Source organism: Lepus europaeus, chromosome 13 (genome assembly GCF_033115175.1).
Source record: "Lepus europaeus isolate LE1 chromosome 13, mLepTim1.pri, whole genome shotgun sequence".
Classification (NCBI taxonomy): Eukaryota; Metazoa; Chordata; class Mammalia; order Lagomorpha; family Leporidae; genus Lepus; species Lepus europaeus.
Genome location: NC_084839.1, coordinates 64,288,801 through 64,311,632, shown reverse-complemented (window position 1 = coordinate 64,311,632; position 22,832 = coordinate 64,288,801). Strand labels below are relative to the sequence as shown.

The 22,832-nt window shown below is 43.9% G+C and overlaps 1 protein-coding gene across 1 annotated transcript in view; it reads right to left on the bottom strand.

The window, feature by feature from the left end:
* The window catches only part of PLEK (pleckstrin), a 29,823-nt gene extending 11,924 nt beyond the window's left edge, over positions 1–17,899 (bottom strand). The window contains exons 1-4 of the mRNA XM_062209562.1: positions 17,827–17,899; positions 4,388–4,543; positions 3,973–4,154; positions 1,762–1,853 (exon numbers count right to left, since the gene is read on the bottom strand). Of these exons, the coding sequence (XP_062065546.1) occupies positions 1,762–1,853; positions 3,973–4,154; positions 4,388–4,543; positions 17,827–17,868 (472 nt within the window). The 5' untranslated portion in view covers positions 17,869–17,899. The remainder of the gene's footprint in view (positions 1–1,761; positions 1,854–3,972; positions 4,155–4,387; positions 4,544–17,826) is intronic.
* Positions 17,900–22,832: the final 4,933 nt, after the last annotated feature.

Genomic DNA, 22,832 nt, shown 5'->3' with positions numbered 1-22,832 from the left:
ACTTTTCTTTATCTACAAGGATAAGCAAATGATAGTGTATTTCTACTTCTAATCTGCATAACAATGCTATACTAGAGACAGGGCACTAATTATAGACCTCATTTAAGAATAACAAGTTTAAGGCTCAGAAAATTTAAGTGATCTGAGGCCTAAGCTATGCTTATGTTGGGGCTTCACTTTTTCAGGCTTCTAACTCTTGAGTCCACGCATGTTTAGTGAGGCACATTGAAGCTTCAGAGCTGAGTTCAGTCAGGTTGCCCACTCAACTGACATTCAAGGTCTTCCATCACAGCCCGCCACTGCCTGATCCTAATGTCTTCATCTCTCAGGCCATCTGACTCCCAGATGAAAGCTCCACCTGTGGAAATTTCTAGAACCTACCCTGACCTTCAGTGGGAAAAACCTATGATGTGCTATTCCAATACTCTGAAGCTTAGTTAATACATTACACAGGAAATGAATCCAAACTACACTGGAACCCCTTTGCCTGGGGCTCTGTCATAGTGCGCTTGGTTCTGCCATGTAGGGCTGTCTTGCTTGTGTCAGTTTTCCTTGCCACTTCCATGGCTGCTTGGCATCTTGGTCCCAAATCTTGGCCCTGACTTGTCTTATGCTGATGGACTGCTGTCTTAACTCTCTAAGCCTACCACAGGTCATGTATTTTCTCCTTTCCCTTCCAGAACCTGACCTGAGCCATTTTTATGGGTTATCTGTTGACTGAACTTCCACTCAGATTCTACCTCTATTGCACCTCCTCAGAACTTTCTTCCTTTGACCTCTCTTGTCACAATAAGGAAGCTACACCTGTCACCTGACAAACCTATTCCCAAACTCTAGCCCCCCTTTTGCTCCTTCTAATAATCCATCAGCCCTGCCAGGCTGGTCCATTTCTCTTCCTAGACACACTATCTGCACATTTCTATCCCATGACTTTGTCCTCACCATCTTATGCCCAGCCTCCTCATCTGAAATCCTCCCCACAAAGATTTAATGAAATTCTACCCATCTTTCAGGGTCAAATTTAGGCATCATCTCCTTCACCCCAACAACCCTCTGAGGTCTTTCTCCTTTCTGAGCTCACAGAATTGATTCTGCAGACATATGAGCTTTTTAATCATAAGAACCAAGTTGAGAAATCATAGCATATAGCACATAGTGTGTGCCAGGTGCTGTTTCATGCACATGGTAGCCAGCTTGTGAAGTATGAGCACTATAATCAGTCCCCTTTATAGCCAGGGAAATTGCAGCACAGTGTGACTAAGTTATTGGCTTTATGGCTAGAGAGTTGCAGAGCCAGAATTGGAGGCAAGGCAGTCTGGTTCCAAAGAATGTGTTTTTAACCACTTACATATGCTGCCTAAACTTGTAACACTGTATGCCTTTCCCTGTGCAGTCTCTGACACCCTTGCTATTGTCATTTAGATCTCACATTGTATGTCTTGGCACCTGCTTTCATAATAAGGGTTGCAGCTTATCCAACTTGGTATCCATTTCTATTAATTTCCAATATAATTCTATCTTTGAGAGGCAAAGGGCCTTTGATTGATATACTGGAACTTCTAAAATGTCTTGAACAACAGTTCCTTTCTACTTTCTCCCCAGTTTCCTTACTGGGGAAGCTCAACTTGCATGTTCACCAGTGTGCAATGTGTCACTCCCTCTGCTTACCATGCTCACGCATGCACCTCTCCTGTAAGAACAAGGGAGAACTCCTTGTTACCTTCCCCAGTTGCCCCATTTCAGTGTTGCAAGTGCTTTTACCTGTGAAGCAGTGATTAAAAATCTTCTTATCTTTCTCTAGATTCAGTTCTTTCACTCCTTTCTCCACGTCTTTCATGGACAAATACAGGGCACTGCACAAAGATAAACAGATGAATGAGTGGGGAGCACAGAGAAAGATGAGCTCTGTCTGGGTGTGGCCACCTTGGAGATACTGGTCCTGAGTAGGTCTGGGTAGGTCTGAGCCTTTCTCTCCACCAGGTAATCCAAGGGCAGCCTCATTTTTGCATAACTCTGAGGCCTACACAGCATTTAGCAAAATGCACTAGCATGGTCCTTAAAAATCTCCTAAATTCATTAGTCTCTTTGTTGACTTCCTGGTGTCTGAGAGGGACAGTTGCCCCAAGTTAGGTACCAAAGGTTAAATGTTTTCAGGGTCAGTTTTTTAAAAAAAAAATTCTGGGGCCCGTGTTGTGGAACAGTGGGTTAAAGCCACCATCTGCAATGCCAGTGTCCCAAATGAGCAGCTATTCAAGTCCTGGCTGCGCCACTTCCCATCTGGCTTCCTGTTAATCCACTTGGGAAAGCAGAGGATGACCCAAATCCTTGAGCCTCTGCAGCTCACAGGAGAGACCCGGATGGAGTTCCACGCTTTGGCCTGACCCAGCCCAGGCCTCTGCAGTCATTTGGGGAGTGAATAAGTAGGGGGAAAATCTCTCTGTCTCTCCCTCTCTCTCTCTCTGCAACTTTGCCTTTCAGATAAATAAATAAATCTTAAAAAAAAAACAAAAAACAAAAAACATTTCAGCTGTTTAAAGTCCCTCAAATCTCCATGTTCCAATTCTTTAAGGGTCAAGGGTCTTTAAGAGACCATCTGTTTTAGATGTTTGCCTCCCAGAAAGCTAATATTTCTACTCAGCTTATCTCTTATTCTTTTTTTTTTTTTTTTTTTTTTTTGACAGGCAGAGTGGACAGTGAGAGAGAGAGACAGAGAGAAAGGTCTTCCTTTTTGCCGTTGGTTCACCCTCCAATGGCCGCCGCGGTAGGCGCGCTGCGGCCGGCGCACTGCGCTGATCCGATGGCAGGAGCCAGGTGTTTATCCTGGTCTCCCATGGGGTGCAGGGCCCAAGGGCTTGGGCCATCCTCCACTGCACTCCCTGGCCACAGCAGAGAGCTGGCCTGGAAGAGGGGCAACCGGGACAGGATCGGTGCCCCGACCGGGACTAGAACCCGGTGTGCCGGCGCCGCAAGGCGGAGGATTAGCCTATTGAGCCGCAGCGCCGGCCGCTTATCTCTTATTCTAAAAATGGTAATAGAGAAGACAAAATGGAAGTTTTCATTTCTGTCCTTGAGGTGATAAATCAAAGATAGCCTTGTCAGATAAATTCTAAGCAGTAAAACAGAAGGCCACATTCGTGTTTCCTTTGGCTCCAAATAAACTGAGCATCATTCCCCCACGTCTGGCTGTGGCAGCCCTGGCCAGGAATCCAGTCACTCGGCGGCCCAAACCAGCAGCTGCAGGTGGGGTCCTCGGTGGGGAGGGAAGCTGCCCAGCCTCACCACACTCCCTGCACAAACTTCATCAAACTCCTGTGACGCAGCAAGTCCAGGGCTAGCCACGCAGAGCAGAGCAGTGTCATTAGTCCCTGTCAGGGGCTCTTCCCCACCCCACAACCCCTTGGAAATGGAGTGCTTGGAGACGTAAATGAACTAGCAGGGATTCTTCCCAACAGGGCTTCTGTTTCAGGGCGTGCTCAACATAAAAGAACTACCAGGACAAAAGAAATCCCTAGAGAAAGAGAAACATGTGTCCAGAGAAGATGGGAATCACGCAAAAAGGAAAGGAACCCATTCCCAGCCTCAGTCAGGGGCGAGATTCACTTGTTGGCCTCCTATCCCTTTTAAGCTACAACCATCACCTGAACCAGCCTACACAAGGGTACCAGTAGTCTCTATCCAGGATGGGTGTTTGCCTTGGCTGCCCTTTCCTGTGTGAATTCATGAACTTCAACTTGAAATCTTGCCTGCTTGGATACTTAGAGCCCATGCTAAGCCTTAGGGAGGCCGTGATCTCTCCTTGAGACTCAGGTAAACATATCAGTGCATTGGGTGCTAATGTCAACCCAGGAGGATGGACATAGACTTGGGAAGTGGCCCAAGCAAGCCACAGAGCAGGATCTCTTACATCCCTCCCTGTCAGAGGCAAGAGGGGAACAAAGGAAGGGAGAGAGAGAAGCAAACACAGAAAATCACCCCAAGTCGATGGTTTCTGGCAGCCGAATAGACCTCCTGGTGGATTTCCTTGCAAACTTCTGGCCTCCTTCAATACACTTAATGGCTTTCTTGATATCTCGAACCCAGGCATCTCTCTCCTCCAGGAAAGCTGCCTGGAAGTAGACATGCTGATTCTTGCTGGTAGTGATCCTGAATACAAACTGAAATTGGAAAATATCCCATTAGGTATGGCTCCTTTCAAGGGGCAGCGGCCCCTCATGAGGCAGAGCAGTTGACCCCAACTTTTTCTGTCCAAGAGAGACCCAACACCATGGTCGAGTGCGCATGGTGGGAAGAGAGATGGCCCAGGGAGCACCTCTCACTGCAGGCTGGGCTTGGCCTAAGAGGCCAACACCTGGTGAGGGGTCCGCTGTGGCTCTTGATGCCAACTCACCATCCTTTTGCCAAAGTCGTGACAAGGGCTGGTCACACTGCTTCCTTGCAAGGGAATCATTCCTGAGGGCATGGCCTCGTGTTTCCACTTGTAGAATTCAATCCCATCTTCTAATAATACAACCCACATGGGTTTCCAGGTATTGAATATACTCCCCTGTAATCATAACAAAAACAGCTCAGGAGACCCGGGCTCTTTGTAAACTGTTTTCTCTCTAATAGGGAAGGTCCTGTATTTTCTTAGCATAAACTTTACAAATGTTTTGTGACATCATCTCCGTTGCTTCCACATAAACTCACTCAAATCAGTGAGTTCTCGGGATATCCTTCTAATTTCTACCCCTGGCCCTTAGCTCAAGCTAACCCTACTCTCTGGAATGTCCCTAACTCCATCCTCCTCTTCCCGTCTGTGACTAACCTCTCTGCATCCTGCAAGCCTTGGCGTGGCCACCTCATTGATGCTGGTTTCCCAAATGGCACTGCCCCTCCTGCTCCCAAGGTCACCTCCTGCTTTTCCCACAGATTGTCTGACACATTCTGGAACTTGTTACACGCAGCCTTAATTTTTCTTTCACTGCTTTCTGTGTGGTTATCTTTGCTTCTCCATGGCAATGACATTATCAGGTACTTTCATTGGCTCATGGTACTAAGCTCAGGGGTGTTCATTAAAATAGAACAGAGACCATTCCCCACATCCTATAATTACCCCTGCACCTCCCTTTTCGTAGTTGATTCACACCACCAAGAACCACAAAGGAACCACTTCATTTTTCTCACCCACTGCAGTTTGTAAGAACTGCAACACACTTCTCTAACCACTTTTACTCATGACCTTATAGTTTATTTTTTACTTTTGCTTTTAAAAATTTTAAGTGCCTATTTTGAAGAGAAAAAAAAGAACAAAGGTAATCCCCCAAATGGCTGCAATAGCCAGAGCTGGGCCAGTTCAAAGCCAACAGCCAAGAGCTTCTTCCTGGTCTCCTACACATGTGCAGGGGCCCAAGGACTTGGGCCATCCTTTGCTGCTTTCCTAGGCACATTGTCAGAGAGCTAGATTGGAAGTGGAGCAGCTGGATCTCAAACCAGTGCCCATGTGGGATGCCGGCACTACTTTACCCCCTACACCACAGCACTGGCTCCCAAGAATCAAATATTCTAGAATCAAAACATAGGAAGCTCTTTCACTAGGACTTTTAAAAATATGATCTACAGGGTTGGGTGTTGTGATGCAGCTGTTAAGCCACCATCTGGGACACCTTCATCCCATGTAGAAATGACTGGGTTTGAGTCCCAGTTTCACTTCCAGTCCAGCTCCCTGCTAATGTATTCCCTGGGAAGTAGCAGGCAATGGCACAAGTAATTGGGTTCCTGCCGCCTAAATAGGAGACGTGGACTGAGGGGTTGCAGGCATTTGGGGAGTGACCCAGTGAATAAGCTCTCTCTCTCTCTCAGTATATCTCCCTGTAACTCTAAAATAAATAAATTAATTTTTTTAAAAAACTCATAACTCTCTTTGGCTTCTTTTCTGGTGGGATGAGATTCAGGGCTCAGATGAGATCTGGCCTGCCCTTAGTCCCACACGCTTACCCCATCATTGCATTTCTGAAGCACAGTGTTTTGCTTTTCTAACAGGGAAATAATAATTCTATCATTGAGCCTGTAACAAATGTTAATTAGGTTAATTAAATCATATAAAAGCATGCATATATAAGTGTGTGATATATACATATATTTTATAATACTAAGACACATGTATATATCAATAATGAGTTGTATACATATCATACATAAAATGTATAAATACAGTTCGTCAACTATGTCAACTAGTTTGGAAGGACAGGAACCTACCACACCATGATAATGCCAAGTGCTCAATAAGCAATTTGTATATTGTACAAATTGTATATTTGTATAATGAGTGGTTGTAGTTAAAATCACAACATGTGTTGATAACTAGATAAAACTAAATAGAGAAGATATTTCAAAATTATTCACAGAAACAATAATATTTTCTAAAACCATTCCATAGACATTTGCAGATTTAATAAATGCCTTTGGCCAGTGTGAGGCAGGTGACATATTTGTATGACCTGGCCCAGTCCTGGCTGTTGCATGCATTTGGGGAGTGAACAAGTGGATGAGAGCTCTCTCTAAGTGTCTGTCTGTCTTTCTGACCCTCAAATAAATTAATTAAATAATTTTCTTAAAGTTTTTAGTTTGAGTTGGTGCCAACTCCCCCTTTAGCAGTAAATTAACCATTCTGAGCAGACCAAGCAAGTCTGCCCTTTGAAAAGACTTTGGGCACTCTGCTCCTAGAAGGAAGAGCAGGAGGTCTTTGCCTCTGTTCTCTGACCCATGATGTCACCCTGTCATGACTACGACAACACAGAATTATTATCCAGTTCCCAGCAGATCCTGTTGCTTATCTCAAACACAAAGGGCCTCTATATAAAGGTCCAGTTGCCCAAAAGGAAGACTATTAATACAAAAACGATAAACACTTGAGGGATTATCATTTTCTTGTCCAAACATTTCCTTTCTGTCAGCTACTGAAAGACTTTTTAAAATTAAAATACACTATCTCTTTTCTGCACAGGCAGACTGACTGCTCCAGGGTAACACTGATTATTTCCCTTTTTAAAAACTGGGCAGGATCAGGCACTATGCCAACACACAAATCATCTCAAATATGCTTCTGTTTTACATCTGAGAGAGACTCATCCTGAATATAAAGAACTCCTGTAAATCAACAGAAAAGTACAACCTAATTTGTAAAGAGCAGAAAGTGCGAACATGCACTTCACTAAAGAAAATATCCAAAAAGTTTATGGGAAAGTGTTTGGCATCATTATGCATTAGGGAAATGGAGGTTCAAACGTCTCTGAGACACCACCACGTGCCCACTATCCTACCCGACATTTAAAAAGACTGAGAAGAACAAGACTTAGTATGGAGGCAGAATAACTGGACTATTCCTGGCTGGCAGAAATGTTACATCCCATTTGGAAAAGTATTGGCAGTTTGTGCTAAAGTTAACCACATACATGCTCTTTGCACCAGCAATTCTATCCCTGGGCACAGATCTGAGGGAACAGAGCTCATACAAACATGTCCATGGCACCTTTCTTTACACAAAACAACCAAAAACACAGGATAACTCAAATGCCCATCAACAGGAGAATGGACAAGTAAATTGCTCACTGCAATATATAAATCCATTATTAATGCATTAAATTCATCTAATGAGGAGCAAGCGTTGGGCACAGCAGTTAAGGTGCACTTGAGATGCCAGCATCGCACATCATAGTGCCTGGCTGGAGTCCCAGCTACTCTGCTTCTGATCCAGCTGCTTCCTGCTAATGCACACCCTTGGTGGCAGCAGATGATGGCTCACACACTGAGACCCCTGCCACCCCTGGGGGAGACCCTGACTGAGTATGGGCTCCTGGCTTCAGCCTGACCCAGCCTTGGCTGTTGTGGGCATTTGAGGAGTGAATCAGTGGATAAATGATTTCTCTCTCTCTCCATTGCTCTGCATTTCAAGTAAAATGAAAATAAATGCGTTGATACAATGGAATACAGATTGATGATTTTTTAAATGAACTACTGGTACAGGCATGTACTGATACCTATTGTATCTGTGAGATAAATCTCATAGATATTATATTGAGTGAAAAAAACAAAAATATATTGATAATGTGATTCCATTTATATGAAATTTAAGAACAGGCACAACTGATAAGAAAAGAAGTTATGATAATGGTTACCTGGGATTGAAGAATATAGAAGAAAGAGGAAATTAAAATCTTATAGGATACTGGAAATATCTTTATCTTCATCTGTGTGTTGTTTACATTATGTATACAAATGTGAAAAATTCTTGCACACTTTATGTACTTTATTGCATTTATGTTATCCCTTAAGTTCAAAACAATGTTGTTCTGCTTAGATGTAACAGAGATCCTGGTAATTAACTCCATGGAGGGAGGTACACAGTGATTATCGTAACAACACTCTTTGGATTGCTTCTGTACAATAGAACATTAAGTTCTTACTTACTTTTCTAATTTACTCACAGGAAACAGCATGTTCATGCAAATCATGGTCCTTGATTGAATCATGAATTTTTAAAGCCGGCAATTAAGATATTATTGAGTCATTTGGGGTCATTTGAACATAGAAAGATATAGTCAAAAACAGCATTGGAGTGGTATTAAATTTCTTGGGTGTAACAATGTGTTGTGGATATATAGAATGTCCTTGTTCTTAGAAGATATACACTCAGCAATTTAGGTAGCATTATGTCTGTAACTTATTCTCAAATATCTTAGCAGGCAATTCTATTTATGCATATTTATATAAAAGTTTAGAGATAGGGAGATAGAAAGCCAAAGCCCCCATTCATTGTTAGTAGATGAATCTAGGTAAAGAGCATATGAGGAGTCCTACTACTTTCCCCTTTTTTCTGTGGGCTTGAATTTTTTGTAAATACTAGGAGAAAATAGTAAATAAATGAAAACTTACTTGGGGAATATATTTTTTAAAATATGTAGACAAATTTATTCAATAAAAATTTTAATTAATTGGAAATTTTAAAAGATTCACATAGCTAGAAATAAAAAATTGCACTAGGTGACTGCTAAAATCTCTTTCAAATCTAAAAGTTAGTATTCACACCAGGGGTATCCATGATGTAAAGCTGCCTCTGTCACTTGGGGCACTTGGCCTTGGGATGGGATCAGTTTGTAGAAGTCAGCCAGCAGCGCATTCTTCCAGTCAACAGTGAGAGATGAAAGCTGCAGGAGCCAACTGTCCAGGAGTTCGTACTTTTCCCAATTCAGATGTCCCCGGGGGGGGGGGGGGGGGGGGCTGTGTCAGCTAACTCGGAGGAGGATGTGTCATTTGGGAGGCATGTTCTTTATGCGCAGTGGGGAGTCTGATGCTTTGTAAAATGACAGATATCTAGCCAAAGTCTGGTAAAGCTGAACTTTCTCACAGGCCTAAGTGTCAGGTAACAGTGAAGGAATCTGGGGTGATTCCTCTCTCCTCCAAGCCATCACTGCCGCCGCCGTCCCCCCCCCCCCCCCCCCCCCCCGCCCCGGGTGGCCAGACAGCACAGCACTTCCCCCGGCCCATCCCTCCATGTTCCCCTTTTGGCTCTCACCCTCTTGATTCGTGCCTGAGAGTAAATCTGCAAGTGTGACTATAGAATGTCTGAGACAGAGAGGAATTTAGGAACATTACACGCATTTGAAAAAATAAAACAGAGGCCCAGTTTAGTGGCTTGACCTGGTACTCCTGAGTGAGCACTGATGGTCAGGTATTCCTGGGTGAGAACTGGGATTAGAATCTGTTAATTCCCCAGTTATAGACTTTTCCCCCTCCCCTTGGACATCACTTTCATGTTGGTTTCTTGCATAACTGAGAAAGTCTAGAACCTGGATCTGTTTCGTTAGACTCCTAGCTAACTATTTTACTCTAATGCTGTAAATGAAGAGTCTTCAAAAAGTTCACAGAAATGCATGTTGAAAAAGAGCTGTGATGGGGGCCAGCGCTGTGGCGCAGGGGGTTAATCCTCCGCCTACAGTGCCCACATCCCATATGGGTGCCAGTTCTAATCTCAGCTGCTCCTCCTCCCATCCGGCTCTCTGCTGTGGCCTGGGAAAGCAGTAGAAGATGGCCCAAGTCCTTGGGCCCCTGCACCCACGTGGGAGACCTGGAGGAAGCTCCTGGCTCCTTGCTTCTGATCAGCACAGCCAGTTGAGGAGTGAACCAACAACGGAAGGAAGACCTCTCTGTCTCTCCCTCTCACTATCTGTAACTCTACCTCTCAAAAAAACAAATAAAATCTTTAAAAAAGAAAAACAGCTGTGATGAATTCCAAAAATTTTCTACACCAAAATAAATGTGTCTTTTATTTTCACTTTTTAACAAACATTTTGAAGTTCCCTCAAATATGCTTCCATATGCTGTATGTCTGTGTGTACATAAATACATAGATTAAACATATACATATCACATATATTCATTTCTTCCATCATACACCATAACGTGTAAAATTATGTTTCCAAAATTGGCGGATGTAGATGCTGAGTCAGACTGAAAGTTGTCAGTTGGTCACTGTTCATCATCATGGGACTAATTATATATACACCCATATCATATTATATACCCATCATCATGGGTATAATTTAGTACATCAGAGTCTGACATCACATGATACCAAATGAAGAAATCATAAAGGATGAGATATTTACATAAGAACTAATTTCTGTATATACAAGAAAGTACAGGGGCAGGCATTTAGCTGAGCAGCTAAGATACTGGTTAGGATACTGTTTCCCATATGGGAGTGTCCAGGCTTGCTACCTGCCTCCTGTTCCTGACTCCATCAGCACTGATGGCTCAAGTGATTTGATTCCTCCCACCCACATGGGAGACCTTGATTGGACTTCTGACTCCCGCCTTTAGCGTGGCTCCAACCTAACAGCCCAACAGCTGCAGATACTTGGGGAATGAACAATGGATGTAACTCTCTCTCTCTCTCTCTCTCTCTCTCTTTCACTCTCTCAAATAAATAAATAAATAATTTTAGTAGAAAGACTGCACCAGCCGAAAAGTCAATGCATTTGTGTGGATATGTATAATCCATCCCTAGGTGACTAAAGGCTAATATCATTAATATATTTTTAAACTCCTCACAATCAACAACAAATTACAAACTCCCAGTTTTTAATGGCTAAATAACATAAACAGGCAGTTCTCAAAAGAAGAAATAATTAAGTCCAAAAAGCTTAAAAATGTACGGCTCAACAGCAGTAAAAGAAATTAAATTCAGATATAGTCTTTTTCTTTAATAAGATGGCTTAAGAATTATCAATGCATTTGTAAAATTTGGAAAAATGGGTATGTGAACCATAATGCTGTATCATTAGAAGCATAGGATCTAGAGTTAGGGAGGTGGGGTTCTGACTTTAAAGGCAGCATAGCCAGTGGGTGAGCACGGGCTGTGCAGCTGGACAACTGAGACACACGCCCCACCTCTGCTACTTTTTTTTTTTTTTTAGCAATGTAACCTTGGGAAAATTTTTCTTTTAAAAAAAAAAGATTTATTTATTTATTTGAAAGTCAGAGTTACACAGAGAGAGGAGAGGCAGAGAGAGAGAGAGAGAGAGAGAGAGAGAGGTCTTCCATCTGGTGTTTCACTCCCCAGATGGCCGCAACGGCCAGAGCTGCACCGGTCTGAAGCCAGGAACCAGAAGCTTCTTCTGGGTCTCCCACGTGGGTGCAGGGGCCCAAGGACTTGGGACATCCTCTACTGCTTTTCCAGGCGATAGCAGAGAACTGGATTGGAAGTGGAGCAGCCGGGTCTCGAACTGGTGACCATATGGGATGCCAGCACTTCAAGCCAGGGGGTTAACGCACTGCTCCACAGCGCCGGCCCCGGGAAAATTTTTCTAAATCTCATTTTCTACATCTGGCAAGTGGGGAGAATGATATCCATGTAGGGCTGTTGGGATACTAACTAAAACAATCCATGCACATTGCTTGCATCAGTGTCTGGCACATAGTAAGCACTCATTAATACTCCCTGTCCTCCGTATCTGTGCTTCTCAAGTGTCCTTGGAGAACTACATTGAGTTCCACTGCAGATAAACTGGAGCTTCTTCAAAAGAGAGTGTCAGGACAGCATCCTCTGTCCTGGGGAATTGTTGAGGGAACTCACTAGGTTTTAATCCAAAATGCAACAGGCAAAACAATGAAAACTGTCTTCAGAGAAGTGAAATGCCTACATTGTTTGGAGGATCCTATAGGTGGAGGTTTCAGAAAATCTGTGTAACTGAAGGGAGAAACTTAAATCAGTGAATTCCCTGACAAGAGAGCAAGCTTGTTAACAGACTAATAAAAGAAATGCAAGCCACAGACAAGTTCAACTAAACCCTTCATATCCCTTTCTTCCCTGAGACACTACACGCTCATTCCAAAGAACCTGCTGGTCCTCTAGCCTACTTCCAGCTCTGCTACCAACCTTTGGGCCTCACCTACAAGCCAACAATAGTAATCAATCTTACATATATATTTTGCATGATACATATTTTTATTTAAAAATCAACAATATGGGGCCAGCATTGAGGTGTAGCAGGTTAAGCCTCCACCTGCAACGCTGGCATCCTATATGGGCTCTGTATCAAGACTAGCTTCTCCATTTCTCATCCAGCTCTCTGCTAATACACCTGGGAAAGCAGTGGAGGATGGCCCAAGTTCTTGGGCCCCTGCACCCACATGTGAGACCCAGAAGAAGCTCCTGTCTCCTGATTGTGGCCATTTAGGGAGTGAGCCAGCAGAAGGAATATCTGTCTCTGTCTCTCTGTCTCTCTCTCTGTGTCTCTCTATCTCTTTCTCTGCAGTTCAAATAAATAAGAGTTTTTCTAAAAAGTGACTATAGTATGAAACCCTGACTCCTTGCTCTTTAAGGGTCTATTTCAGGCAAGTTTCTTTCTTTGCCACAAGTTCACATAACAACACAGCTGCATGCTGCAGACACTGGCCTGGGTGTAGAGAGCATAAAAATGAACGAGACCCAGTCTCCGAGTCCCCAACAGTTCAAGGTCCGACAGCAGAGAAAGTAACCTCCTGCTCCACGCAGTGGGCGGGCTCAGTGGGAAACGCCTGCTGTAAGTATCCAGCCTCATTGAAAGAACCCACGAGCAATGGCTGAGGATTGGGGCAACAGGATTTTTTTATCTAGAGCCCCTCCCAGGCACTTCCTGCAAAGTGAAGACACCTCTTGAACTTCCCCTTTCCCTCAAGCATTTCTAAATATGTGCTGACCTATGAAAGTAGAACTGTGGGTTACTATTACCTGTTTACCCACACCCCCAGGACTTGGCATTTTAAGTGGATGTTGCATTAACTTAAGCTCTTATTTCTGCTATAGCACAAATTTTATTATCTAGTTTGCCAACTTAACCCATAAAATCACTTGTATAACATCCCAGGTGGTTGCTTTGTGTTCCCGTAAACTCTAAAGGCAGGTGAAGCAGTCTATTCTGGTGAATGTTTTTTACATAAATAACCTTTTCTAGAGGCAGGTGTTACGGCCTGGGTGTTGAGATGCCTGCACCCCATATTGGAGTGCCTGGATACACCTCCCAGATCCGGCTTTTGACTCCTGCTTCCTATTAATGTAGAGCCTGGGAGGCAGTGGTGGAGGTGGTTCAGGTCATTGGGTTTCTGCCACCAATGGGTGTGATCTGGATAGCATTCTTCAGCTCCCAGCCTTGGCCTGGTCCAGCCCCAGTTAATTGTGGGCCTTTAAGGAATGAACCAATTTCTCAACAAAAGCACATTCAGTAAACATCACGCAAATGACACAGAGTGCTTAGCGGCATGATTTCTGGAGTCTTTGATTTGGGTTCATTCTCAACCTGTCCTCTTCCAGGCTCTGTGACCTTTAGCAAGTTATTTGGTTTCTCCAAACATTAGTTTCCTCCCCTGGAAAATAAAGATAACAAAGTACCTACTTCCCATTGGTATAAAGGTTAAATGAGATAATACACTTGCAGGGCTTCACACAGTAGCCACCTTAAACAGGTACTCAACAACTGGTAACCATATACAGGGAAGAGTTGTGTAGGTGATGCCATGGGGCCATTTTAGCAGAAGATTCTTCAGTAACAGTGCTTTGGAAAAAAAGTCTCTGCAATACTGGCCCTCGAGGACCACGTGGAAGTGGGCTGGGTCCGGCTCTGTAAACTAGCTCTGCCACTTGTGACCTTGGGCGAGGCCTTTGCCTCTCGGAACAGTAATCTCCTCATCTGTGAAGTCAGGTCAGTAACTGCTCCCATTTTGAAGGGTGCGTTATACAAGTACATTAGTGCAGGAGAGACCTGGAACTGCCCCTGCTACAGGGGAAGTGCCCGTGTGTCAGCTGGGACCACGCTGATAGTCAACGGGAGCAAACTGCTGCAGGAGACAAGGCAGCAGTCGGGAAGGACTCCCGGGCACTCTCCCCCAGCTTTTCCCTTCCCCACAACTTCTGCCGCCCTCTTTTTTCCTGCCCCAGTCCCTCGACTTCTCCTTCCCACCACCCTGATTCCCAGGCTTTCTCCCAGCCTCACAGGACATCCAGATCCCTGAGCTGCTCTTTGAGTCCTCCTGTGCCAAGTGCTTGCCAGACTGGTTGTCATGGAAACAATTTTCTCCATAAACCTCTAGGAATGAGGTTGGTTTGGGGTGTAACTTAGAGGGCTCTAGGTTATTCAATGCATGTAATTTGATCTTTTCTTTTTTAAGGTTATGATTATGAACATACACAATTCAGTAGTACTTGTTCAAGAACCTCCAAAATATGTGTGTTGCCCAGAAAGGAAGGTTGGGGTTACTGAGGTCAGTCTTGCCCACAGTACAATTTGTCCAGGTACCACTCGAGCTTTGGAGTTAACCTGACCTCCTTTTCGCTGGCTTAGGTGAGCCTCCTTTCAGAAGGCTGCAGGAGTTGGCGAAATGATGGGTTTTGCTGTTAGGGAGACCTGGGAGTGAATCCCAGGTTACCCTCTTGCCTGCCATCTGACAGTGAGCATCTCTTGTTGGCTCTCGGCCTGAGTTTTGTCATCTGTAAGATGGGGAGGGCACAGCCTGCCAGGATGGAACGTGGCATGCCTGTTCAGAGCCAGCTGCTACATGGCTCACTCCAAATGCTCTTTAAAAGACATCAAGAAAAACAGGACTCAGAGGCAAGGAGATCTGATTTGAGGATGTTCAAGTTGGAAAATGAAAGAATTCTTGTATTTTCCCCTCCCCCTCTTAACTGTCATCTTTATTTAGAGATCTTAGTCAAGAGTAAAAGAAGAAACACGGTTTGTTAATGTGGACAGTTATCTCACACAGAAGAAAAGCAGAAGAATTTCCTAGTTAACACAACTGACTGTTCATCCCAGGATTTCTGAGTTGACAAAATCCCCGTGCCAGTGTTTTCTAATGTTATATTTTTTCCACTCGCAACATCACATCTTTAAGAAAATTATTTCATAAAACAAGACAGTAGATGAAATGTGTTCTTTCTAACTACCCAGGAATCTTAAACCGTGTGAAAGAAAAAGGTGAGTGGAGGGTGATGCCGCCGGCATTGCCCTCTGTGCTTTAGCATCGTGACCACCGATGAGGCTCCAAGCAGTCTTGACAAATAGCAGCTGTCCCCGTGCTTTCCTCATGACTACCGTGGTAACCCTCCCAGGAACCAGACAGCCCCATTGGCACCGAGGAGGGGACCCACCACCTGCTGATCTGTTTATCTAATAGTATAAATAATCATTGTCACTTACATAGTACTTGCTATGTTATATTCCTGACACCTATAGTTTTAATCCATACACGGCATAATTGAAAGAAACTCAACATCCTAAGAAGTCAAGAACTTTAATATCCTATTGAGAAATTCTGGCTTCCAATTCAGGTCTGAAGCCAAAAAAGGAAATATTAAGTTTTATTTATTTATTTTCATGTTATTTGAAAGGCAGAAAGACAGGGAGATCTCCCATCTGCTGGTTCATTCCCCAAATGCTTGGAACAGCCAGGGCTAGACTAGGCTGACGCCAGGAGAGCCAAGGCAATATTTCTAACCAAACATTTCTTTAAAATGCCAAGTTGGAGAGCCTTAATACATTACAACATAAGTGTTCAAAGGCTCCCAGAGGAAAATGCAGAAGTTACAGATGATTTAAATTATAAACTTCAAAATTATGGAAGACAAAAATTGTGGAAAAATGAATATGCTATTTCACTATATTTTATTCCAGGTACATTTTCTAGAGTGGCTCTTACAGGCCATAATCTGGGAGAATTATTCTCACTCATCAAAAACTATTTATTAATTTGAGCCCAAATTCTTGATAACACTGACTCTATTATCCACCGTTGTCTAGTCAGACAATATCACTTATTTCAGATTTTGTCTTCTAGATTTTTGTAATTTAGGCAGTTTAATATATGGGCACACAAACCTTATAACAGTAATTTTCATGGAAAGATGTTTTTAATTATTTTAAACATGAAAACAAGCCAACAAAATATGTTTTTGTTTACTTGCTGTTCTCAGGATATTAGCCTCAGTGATCCCAGAAAAAATAAATCAAAATTACTTATTACTGGTTCTCAAGGAGTATTGGTGGCTATTGCAAGGAGTCTACATAGAGGCCTGCATATCTGTGTGTGTTTTCTGAAGGTTGTTTAAGGGTCTAACTAGCTCGGAGAGTGTCAGCTGAGAGCCACTTATTCTCCAGCACTGACTCAGAACTCTCACCCCCTAAACACATCACCGCCCTAACTGAGATTAAATTTGCTTTAAGAAAATCCGAGGGGATACAGAACAGAGCTCAGTGCCGTGAGTGAGAAACCTAGCAACCCAAGAGGGATTCTGGTCCCAGCTCTGTCACAGGCGTGGCCCTGGACAGTCACTGGCCTCTTGGAGGGAATGAGGCCAGATCATCCAAGGCCCCTTCCAGTCTGAAATCAAAGCAGAATCCGCAGCACCATGTGCTCCTTTAGAAGTAGAACATGTCAGAGTTGTGTTAGGTGTTCATTCAGTTAAAAAGCGAGGCATCTGAAGGAATTCTCAATTCAGTTCACTTGTCATGCCCTGAGCTCGCTTCTGTTAGCACACGTGTGTATAGGTGCTGCCTGCAGGATGGAGTGTGAATTCACCATCCTGGGGCCAAATGACTCAGCATCCACCTCACATCCAGAGGAAGACCAACAGCACTAACAAAACTCCGTCTCTCTGATGCCATACCGGTGAGACCAGGCGTATTTGAGTAGACTTGGGTCTCCAGTTTCTAATTTTTAAAATGGTGCATCTACCACCTTGATGGCCTGTGATACAAATCCACCAAAAACAATGTAGCCCAATAAAAGGATGAGGTTTTTTATGCATCAGTTCTAAGAAGATGGACCAAGAAATAGGCTACAGTTACTATAAGGTAAAAACTCTTCTTTAGTCTCTTTTTTCCTCTCTTACTGAAAGAAGGAAGGAAGGAAGAACTTAACTAAGAAATGCGTAGTCTCTCCAGGTAACCTCCATAGCTGAAGAGTCTGTTTGGACAGAATGCCTGTGAACAGCGCTTGGAAAGGATTTTGGACACCAAGAAGAAGCTAGCTTGGGCTCCTGTCTTCCAGACCCTGCAGTCTAACATCCTCAGACCCACAAGAACCCTCTATGCCAAGGCTGAGCTGGATTCATTCACCTTTAAGAAACAAGGCAGTAGAGCATGCACTGGTTCCCCAAATCTCCCCTAGACATTCCACATGCTGCCGCTCTCCTATTTCAACCCAGTAATTCAGCATGACTCATGAAACCAATGGATAGAGTACTAGGCTGCACACGAATCACTGGCCCCGCAACACCCCAAGGCCATGTCCAGGTGCAAGTGGCACTCTACTTACCCTCTTCACAAGGTAGCCCTTCCTGATCTGCTTCGGTTCCATGTTGAAGGGACAGGCTGCTGGAAGGGGCTCCGAGCAGCTCTTGCAGAAGCGCAGCCTCCTCTGAGAGCCAGGCCGTTGTGGGTTGCCTTTTCTACAGTGAGCGCCCTTTCACAATTTCCCTTCTGTCAGCGATCGCATGATCACATCCTCTTCCCCTCACTGGGGTGGAAGATGAGAATGAGGAACTGGAGCCCTAAAGCACCCATTTTTTGCTAATGTTGGAAACTTATTAAAAGAGCAACTGGGTGGAATATTTACCCAAGGTAAATTTTTATTGTCATAAAGAAAATCATTCTCTTAAAAAGAAAAAAAAATGAAGAGGAGAAAGACAAAGAAGAAAAACTTATTGATGGAAATTGTCCTCCTTAGGAATGATTCTTGATATCCTGGAAACACTTAATAAAAATGTGAAGAAATTCAGAACCATCCACTTAGCATACCAAAGGCACGGGCTGTTGTGTGAATGCTTGCTTGGATGCCGGGCATTGCACCAGGTGTTTTTCAGCCTATCTCATTTCATGTAGTCCTCCCAAGAATCCCAAAGGGGAAAGCATATTATTGTTTCTGTAGTAGAAACTCAGGCTCAGAGAGGAAAAGCAATGTTTTTTATTTGTTTGTTTGTTTGTTTTTCATTTTTTTCCAGTTTCATTCATGGTTGTACTATTTAAAAAAAAAAGAGAGAGATTTATTTATTTATTTGAAGGCAGAGTTACAGAGAGGCAGAGGCAGAGGCAGGGAGGGGTCTTCTCTCTGGTTCACTCCCCATATGGCCGCAGTAGCCAGAGCTGGGCCAATCAGGAGCCAGGAGCTTCCTCCAGGTCTCCCACATGGGTACAGGGGCCCAACGATTTGGGCCATCTTCTGGTGCTTTCCCAGGCCATAGCAGAGAGCTGGATCAGAAGTGGAGCAGTTGGGACTTGAATCGGCGCCCGCATGGGATGACAGCACTGCAGATGGCGGCTTTCCTCGCTAAGCTACAGAAAGCAGTTTTTTCTGGTTAACACAGCAGATAAGATAGGGAAGGGCCTCCTGCTGCCTCCTGCTGGGCGTGAACAACATCCCACACCCGATGCTAGTCCCACAGGAGGTCTGGAAGAGGAAGTCCCTAATCAAACCTCTGGGAGACATCATAAATTATAGCCCCAGCTGGGACTCGCCTTGCAGTTTGACAGCTCACATCCTCCCCTCTCAAGTACTGCATACAACAAAGAATCCTATAATGGTATTTCTCAAACTTACCTGACCACAAATTTCTTTCTTGAGCAATTTCTATTATCATTTTTTGTTATGAATTGACATGTCTCTCAAAAGAGAAGTCCTAGCCCCAGTCCCTAAGAATATGGCCTTATTTGGAAATAGGGTCATTGTAGATGTGATTCGCTATGATGAGGTCACATTGGAGCAGGTGCACTGTAATCCAACATGGTATTCTCCCTAAAAGAAAAGGAGAGAGCCACATAGGTAGGAAACAATTAGGTGGCGGCAGCGCTGGGGATGAAGTGATCCATTTACAAGCACAGGAACACCAAGACTTGCACCAACCACGAGAAGCCAGAAGAGGCAAGAAAGGATTCTCCCTTAAAACCATCACAGAGGGGTCTGTGTTGAGATATAGAGGGTAAGGTCACCGCCTGCAACACCGGCATTCCTATCCAGCTCCCTGCTAAGGGTCAGGGGAAAGCAGTGGAAGATGGCCCAACTACTTGGGGCTCTGCCGCCCACAGGAGAGACCTGGATGAAGCTCCTGGCTCCTGGCTTCACCTCGCCCAGCCCGGGCAGATGAAGCTGTCTGGGGAGGAAGCCAGCGGAAGAAAGACCTCTCTCTCTCTCTCTCTCTCTCTCTCCCCCCTCTCTCTGTAGTTCTGGCTTTCAAATACGTAAATATATCTTAAAGAGAGAAAAAAAAAAAAACGCATCATGGAGAGCATGACCCTGCTGACACCTTAATTTTGGGCTTGCATCAGCCTCCAAAACTGAGACAACACATTTCTGCTGTTTTAAGTCACTTAGCTTGGGGTACTTTGTAACAGCATCCCCAAAAAACTAATGCAATCCTGAAAAACTAATTCTTAACAAACATTGAGAAATGTTAATCTGGCCATTTGAAAATGGGCAAATTATTTGATCATTGTGTCCCTCAATTTTCTCATCTGTAAAATGGATCCAATGGGATCATTCTGAAAATTAACTGAGACAATACATTCACTATGTATTGTGATTGGCCTTAAATGTTGGTTATTTCCTGTCTTCAAGGCAGGTCTCCATGATCACTGGGCTGATGCTTCCAATGGTAAATTCAACAGAGATTGTAGACGTAATCATAGGACTGGATTTCTGACTAGTTCCCTATCTTTGTTATACTGCTCAAAGAAACCAACTTTGACTAATATGGCAACTAGGAATTTGCTGGAAGAGAATGGGGTAGCTCACAAGCTTGAAGGAAACAGGGAGAGATGGGTCTCTGAAAAGACAGGAACAAGAGCAACTGGGGGTGCCAAGAAGCAAGAACCAAAGGACCATCTCTTTGCGACGTGAAGAGGAAGGCATCCCCACGGTTTTCAGAGACCAGGCCCTGATTAGCTAGCTTAGTGCTTCTTAGTAGCAAAAGCAGTAGAAGAGTGAAAGGTCTTAGGCAGTAAACCCAACAGATGTCCACGAAGGCTTCCGAGGAGCCAGGAGAATTAGGAGGAAGCAGCAGCTCTGATCTTGGGGTTTTCTGACAGTTTCCTGGTTCATTTTCTCCTTCCTTCCAGCCAGGATTCTAGCCAGCAGTCATTGACCCTCTATTTTTACTTTTCATTTTATGCTAATACAGATTGCATGAAATGATAGATGGCTTGCCATCAGTTTCTCATTGCACAGAAATTAATTAGAATTATTAGAAAGTATTTAGGGAGTAGGAGTGGAAAAAACATTTGATGGCCCCTGAGTAAAACAGAAACAGATAAAGGGATGATTTGCTGTGTCTGCATTCGAACAGGTGTTTTGCTGTCTGTCTGACAGGCAATGGAAACAGCTTACAGATTACCATGTCCGATTTCCTGGCTACATTTGTCTCCCTTTGTTGCCTTGACCACAGTACTTCTCATCTGGAATGCTTTTTCCCTTTGTCCTAGTATGCTCAGAGGGTTTAAAGAACCCTTATGTGTGTTGGATGTCTACCATGTAAAAGCACCCCCTGCATTCTGAATAACTCATTTCAAGAAACACAGTGTTGAGTGCTTACTAAGGCCAGTCCCTGGAATAGGTGCAGAGGTAAAATGTCTTGCCATGAAGGAGCTTCCCAAATTTGTCAATCAGCTGAACATGGCCATTAATAGCTCAGATGTTGCCACTCCTGCCCCTCACTCTCCTGCCACTGATCATCACATATGCTTAGCAACACCTAGTGGTCAGGAAAGGAACTGTGAATCTACGTCAGTATCAGGACTTCCTCTCAGCAAAATGTTCCTCTGCTGTGTCAAATCTCATAACCAGGGCAAATCATGAGCACTTCTCCCGGTATCTTTCTTCAGTGTGTGTCTAGGTTTACTTTTTAAAAATTCTTTCTGGCCTCCTTTTAATTCGGTTTACTTTTAAAAAATTCTTTCTGACTTCCTTTTAATTTGCGTTTGATTAATAACCATGGAAACAGTCTGGGAGTACATTATTTTATTGGTGTAAGGAAAAGTGAAGACTTTGAAGTAAGCAAAAAAGATGACTGTGTGTTTCAGTGGAAAACTAGCAACTTCATTGCACACCTGTTTTTATGATGTTTGTGCCTATTTTCCAACAGGGCAAATTAGGGATAATTGACAGTAATGCAAATAATTCTTGTCTACAGACATGCAGATAAGTTCTGTGTGATGGAGGTTCAGCAGACTCCGCCTCTCCCCACTCCCCCAGCCCACATGACTCCTGAGGGAGAGGGCAGTTGTGTTTTCCTTTGTATATGGGCTTTGACATTCTTTCCCTCCACACAACTTTGTTTTTGAGCTCTCCTTTCAACTGGAGTGACATGTGGCAGAGTCCCTCCTTAAACATGAGTTAAATGAGATTCTGATATACTTTCTTGATGGAAAAAAAAAAAAAAGACTGAAAGTATACACCGCTCTTTACTTAACACAGAATTATTCTTAGGTGTTAAATACAATTGAAAATGGATCCCTGTTAAAAATAAGAGTGGGAATAAGAGAGGGAGGAGATGTACAGTTCGGCACACGTTCTCTCAGACTTACCCCTAAGGGTCAAGCTAAAAACTTGCCAATGGGGCTCCATATCCCATTACATTGGCAAGTACCAATGCCATCTTACATGTTAAAGTGATCAGTTTAAGTTCATAACTGATCATAAACATAGGAATAAGTGTCAAAGGGATCACATAAATAAGACCAAGTGTCTGCTAATAATAACATATAGAATTAAAAAGGAGAGAACGATCCAACATGGGAAGCAGGCCACACAGCAGACTCATAGAATGACAAACGTCCTAAACAGCACTCTGGCCTCAGAATCAGTCCTTAAGGTATTCAGATCTGGCTAAAAATCCCATGAGAGCATCTAAGGAATGGAAAGCCAAGACACTGTGGCAAAAAATGAACTATATGAAAGATCTCTGTGAGTGAGATCTTGGTGGAAAGAAGGGGCCATCAAAGAAGGGAGGTACTTTTCTCTGAATGGAGGAGAGAACTTCCACTTTGATTATGGCCCTGTCTAAATAATGTAGGAGTTTGGGGCCGGTGCCATGGCACAGAAGGTTGATCATCCACCTGTGGTGCGGGCACCCCATATGGGCACCAGTTCTAGTCTCAGCTGCTCCTCTTCTAATCCTGCTCTCTGCTATGGCCTGGGAGAGCAGTGGAGGAGGGCCCAAGTGCTTGGGCCCCTGAACCCACATGGGAAGAAGCACCTGGCTCCTGACTTTGGATTGGCACAGCTCTGGCCATTGTGGCCATCTGGGGAGTAGGCCAACAGAGGGTCTTTCT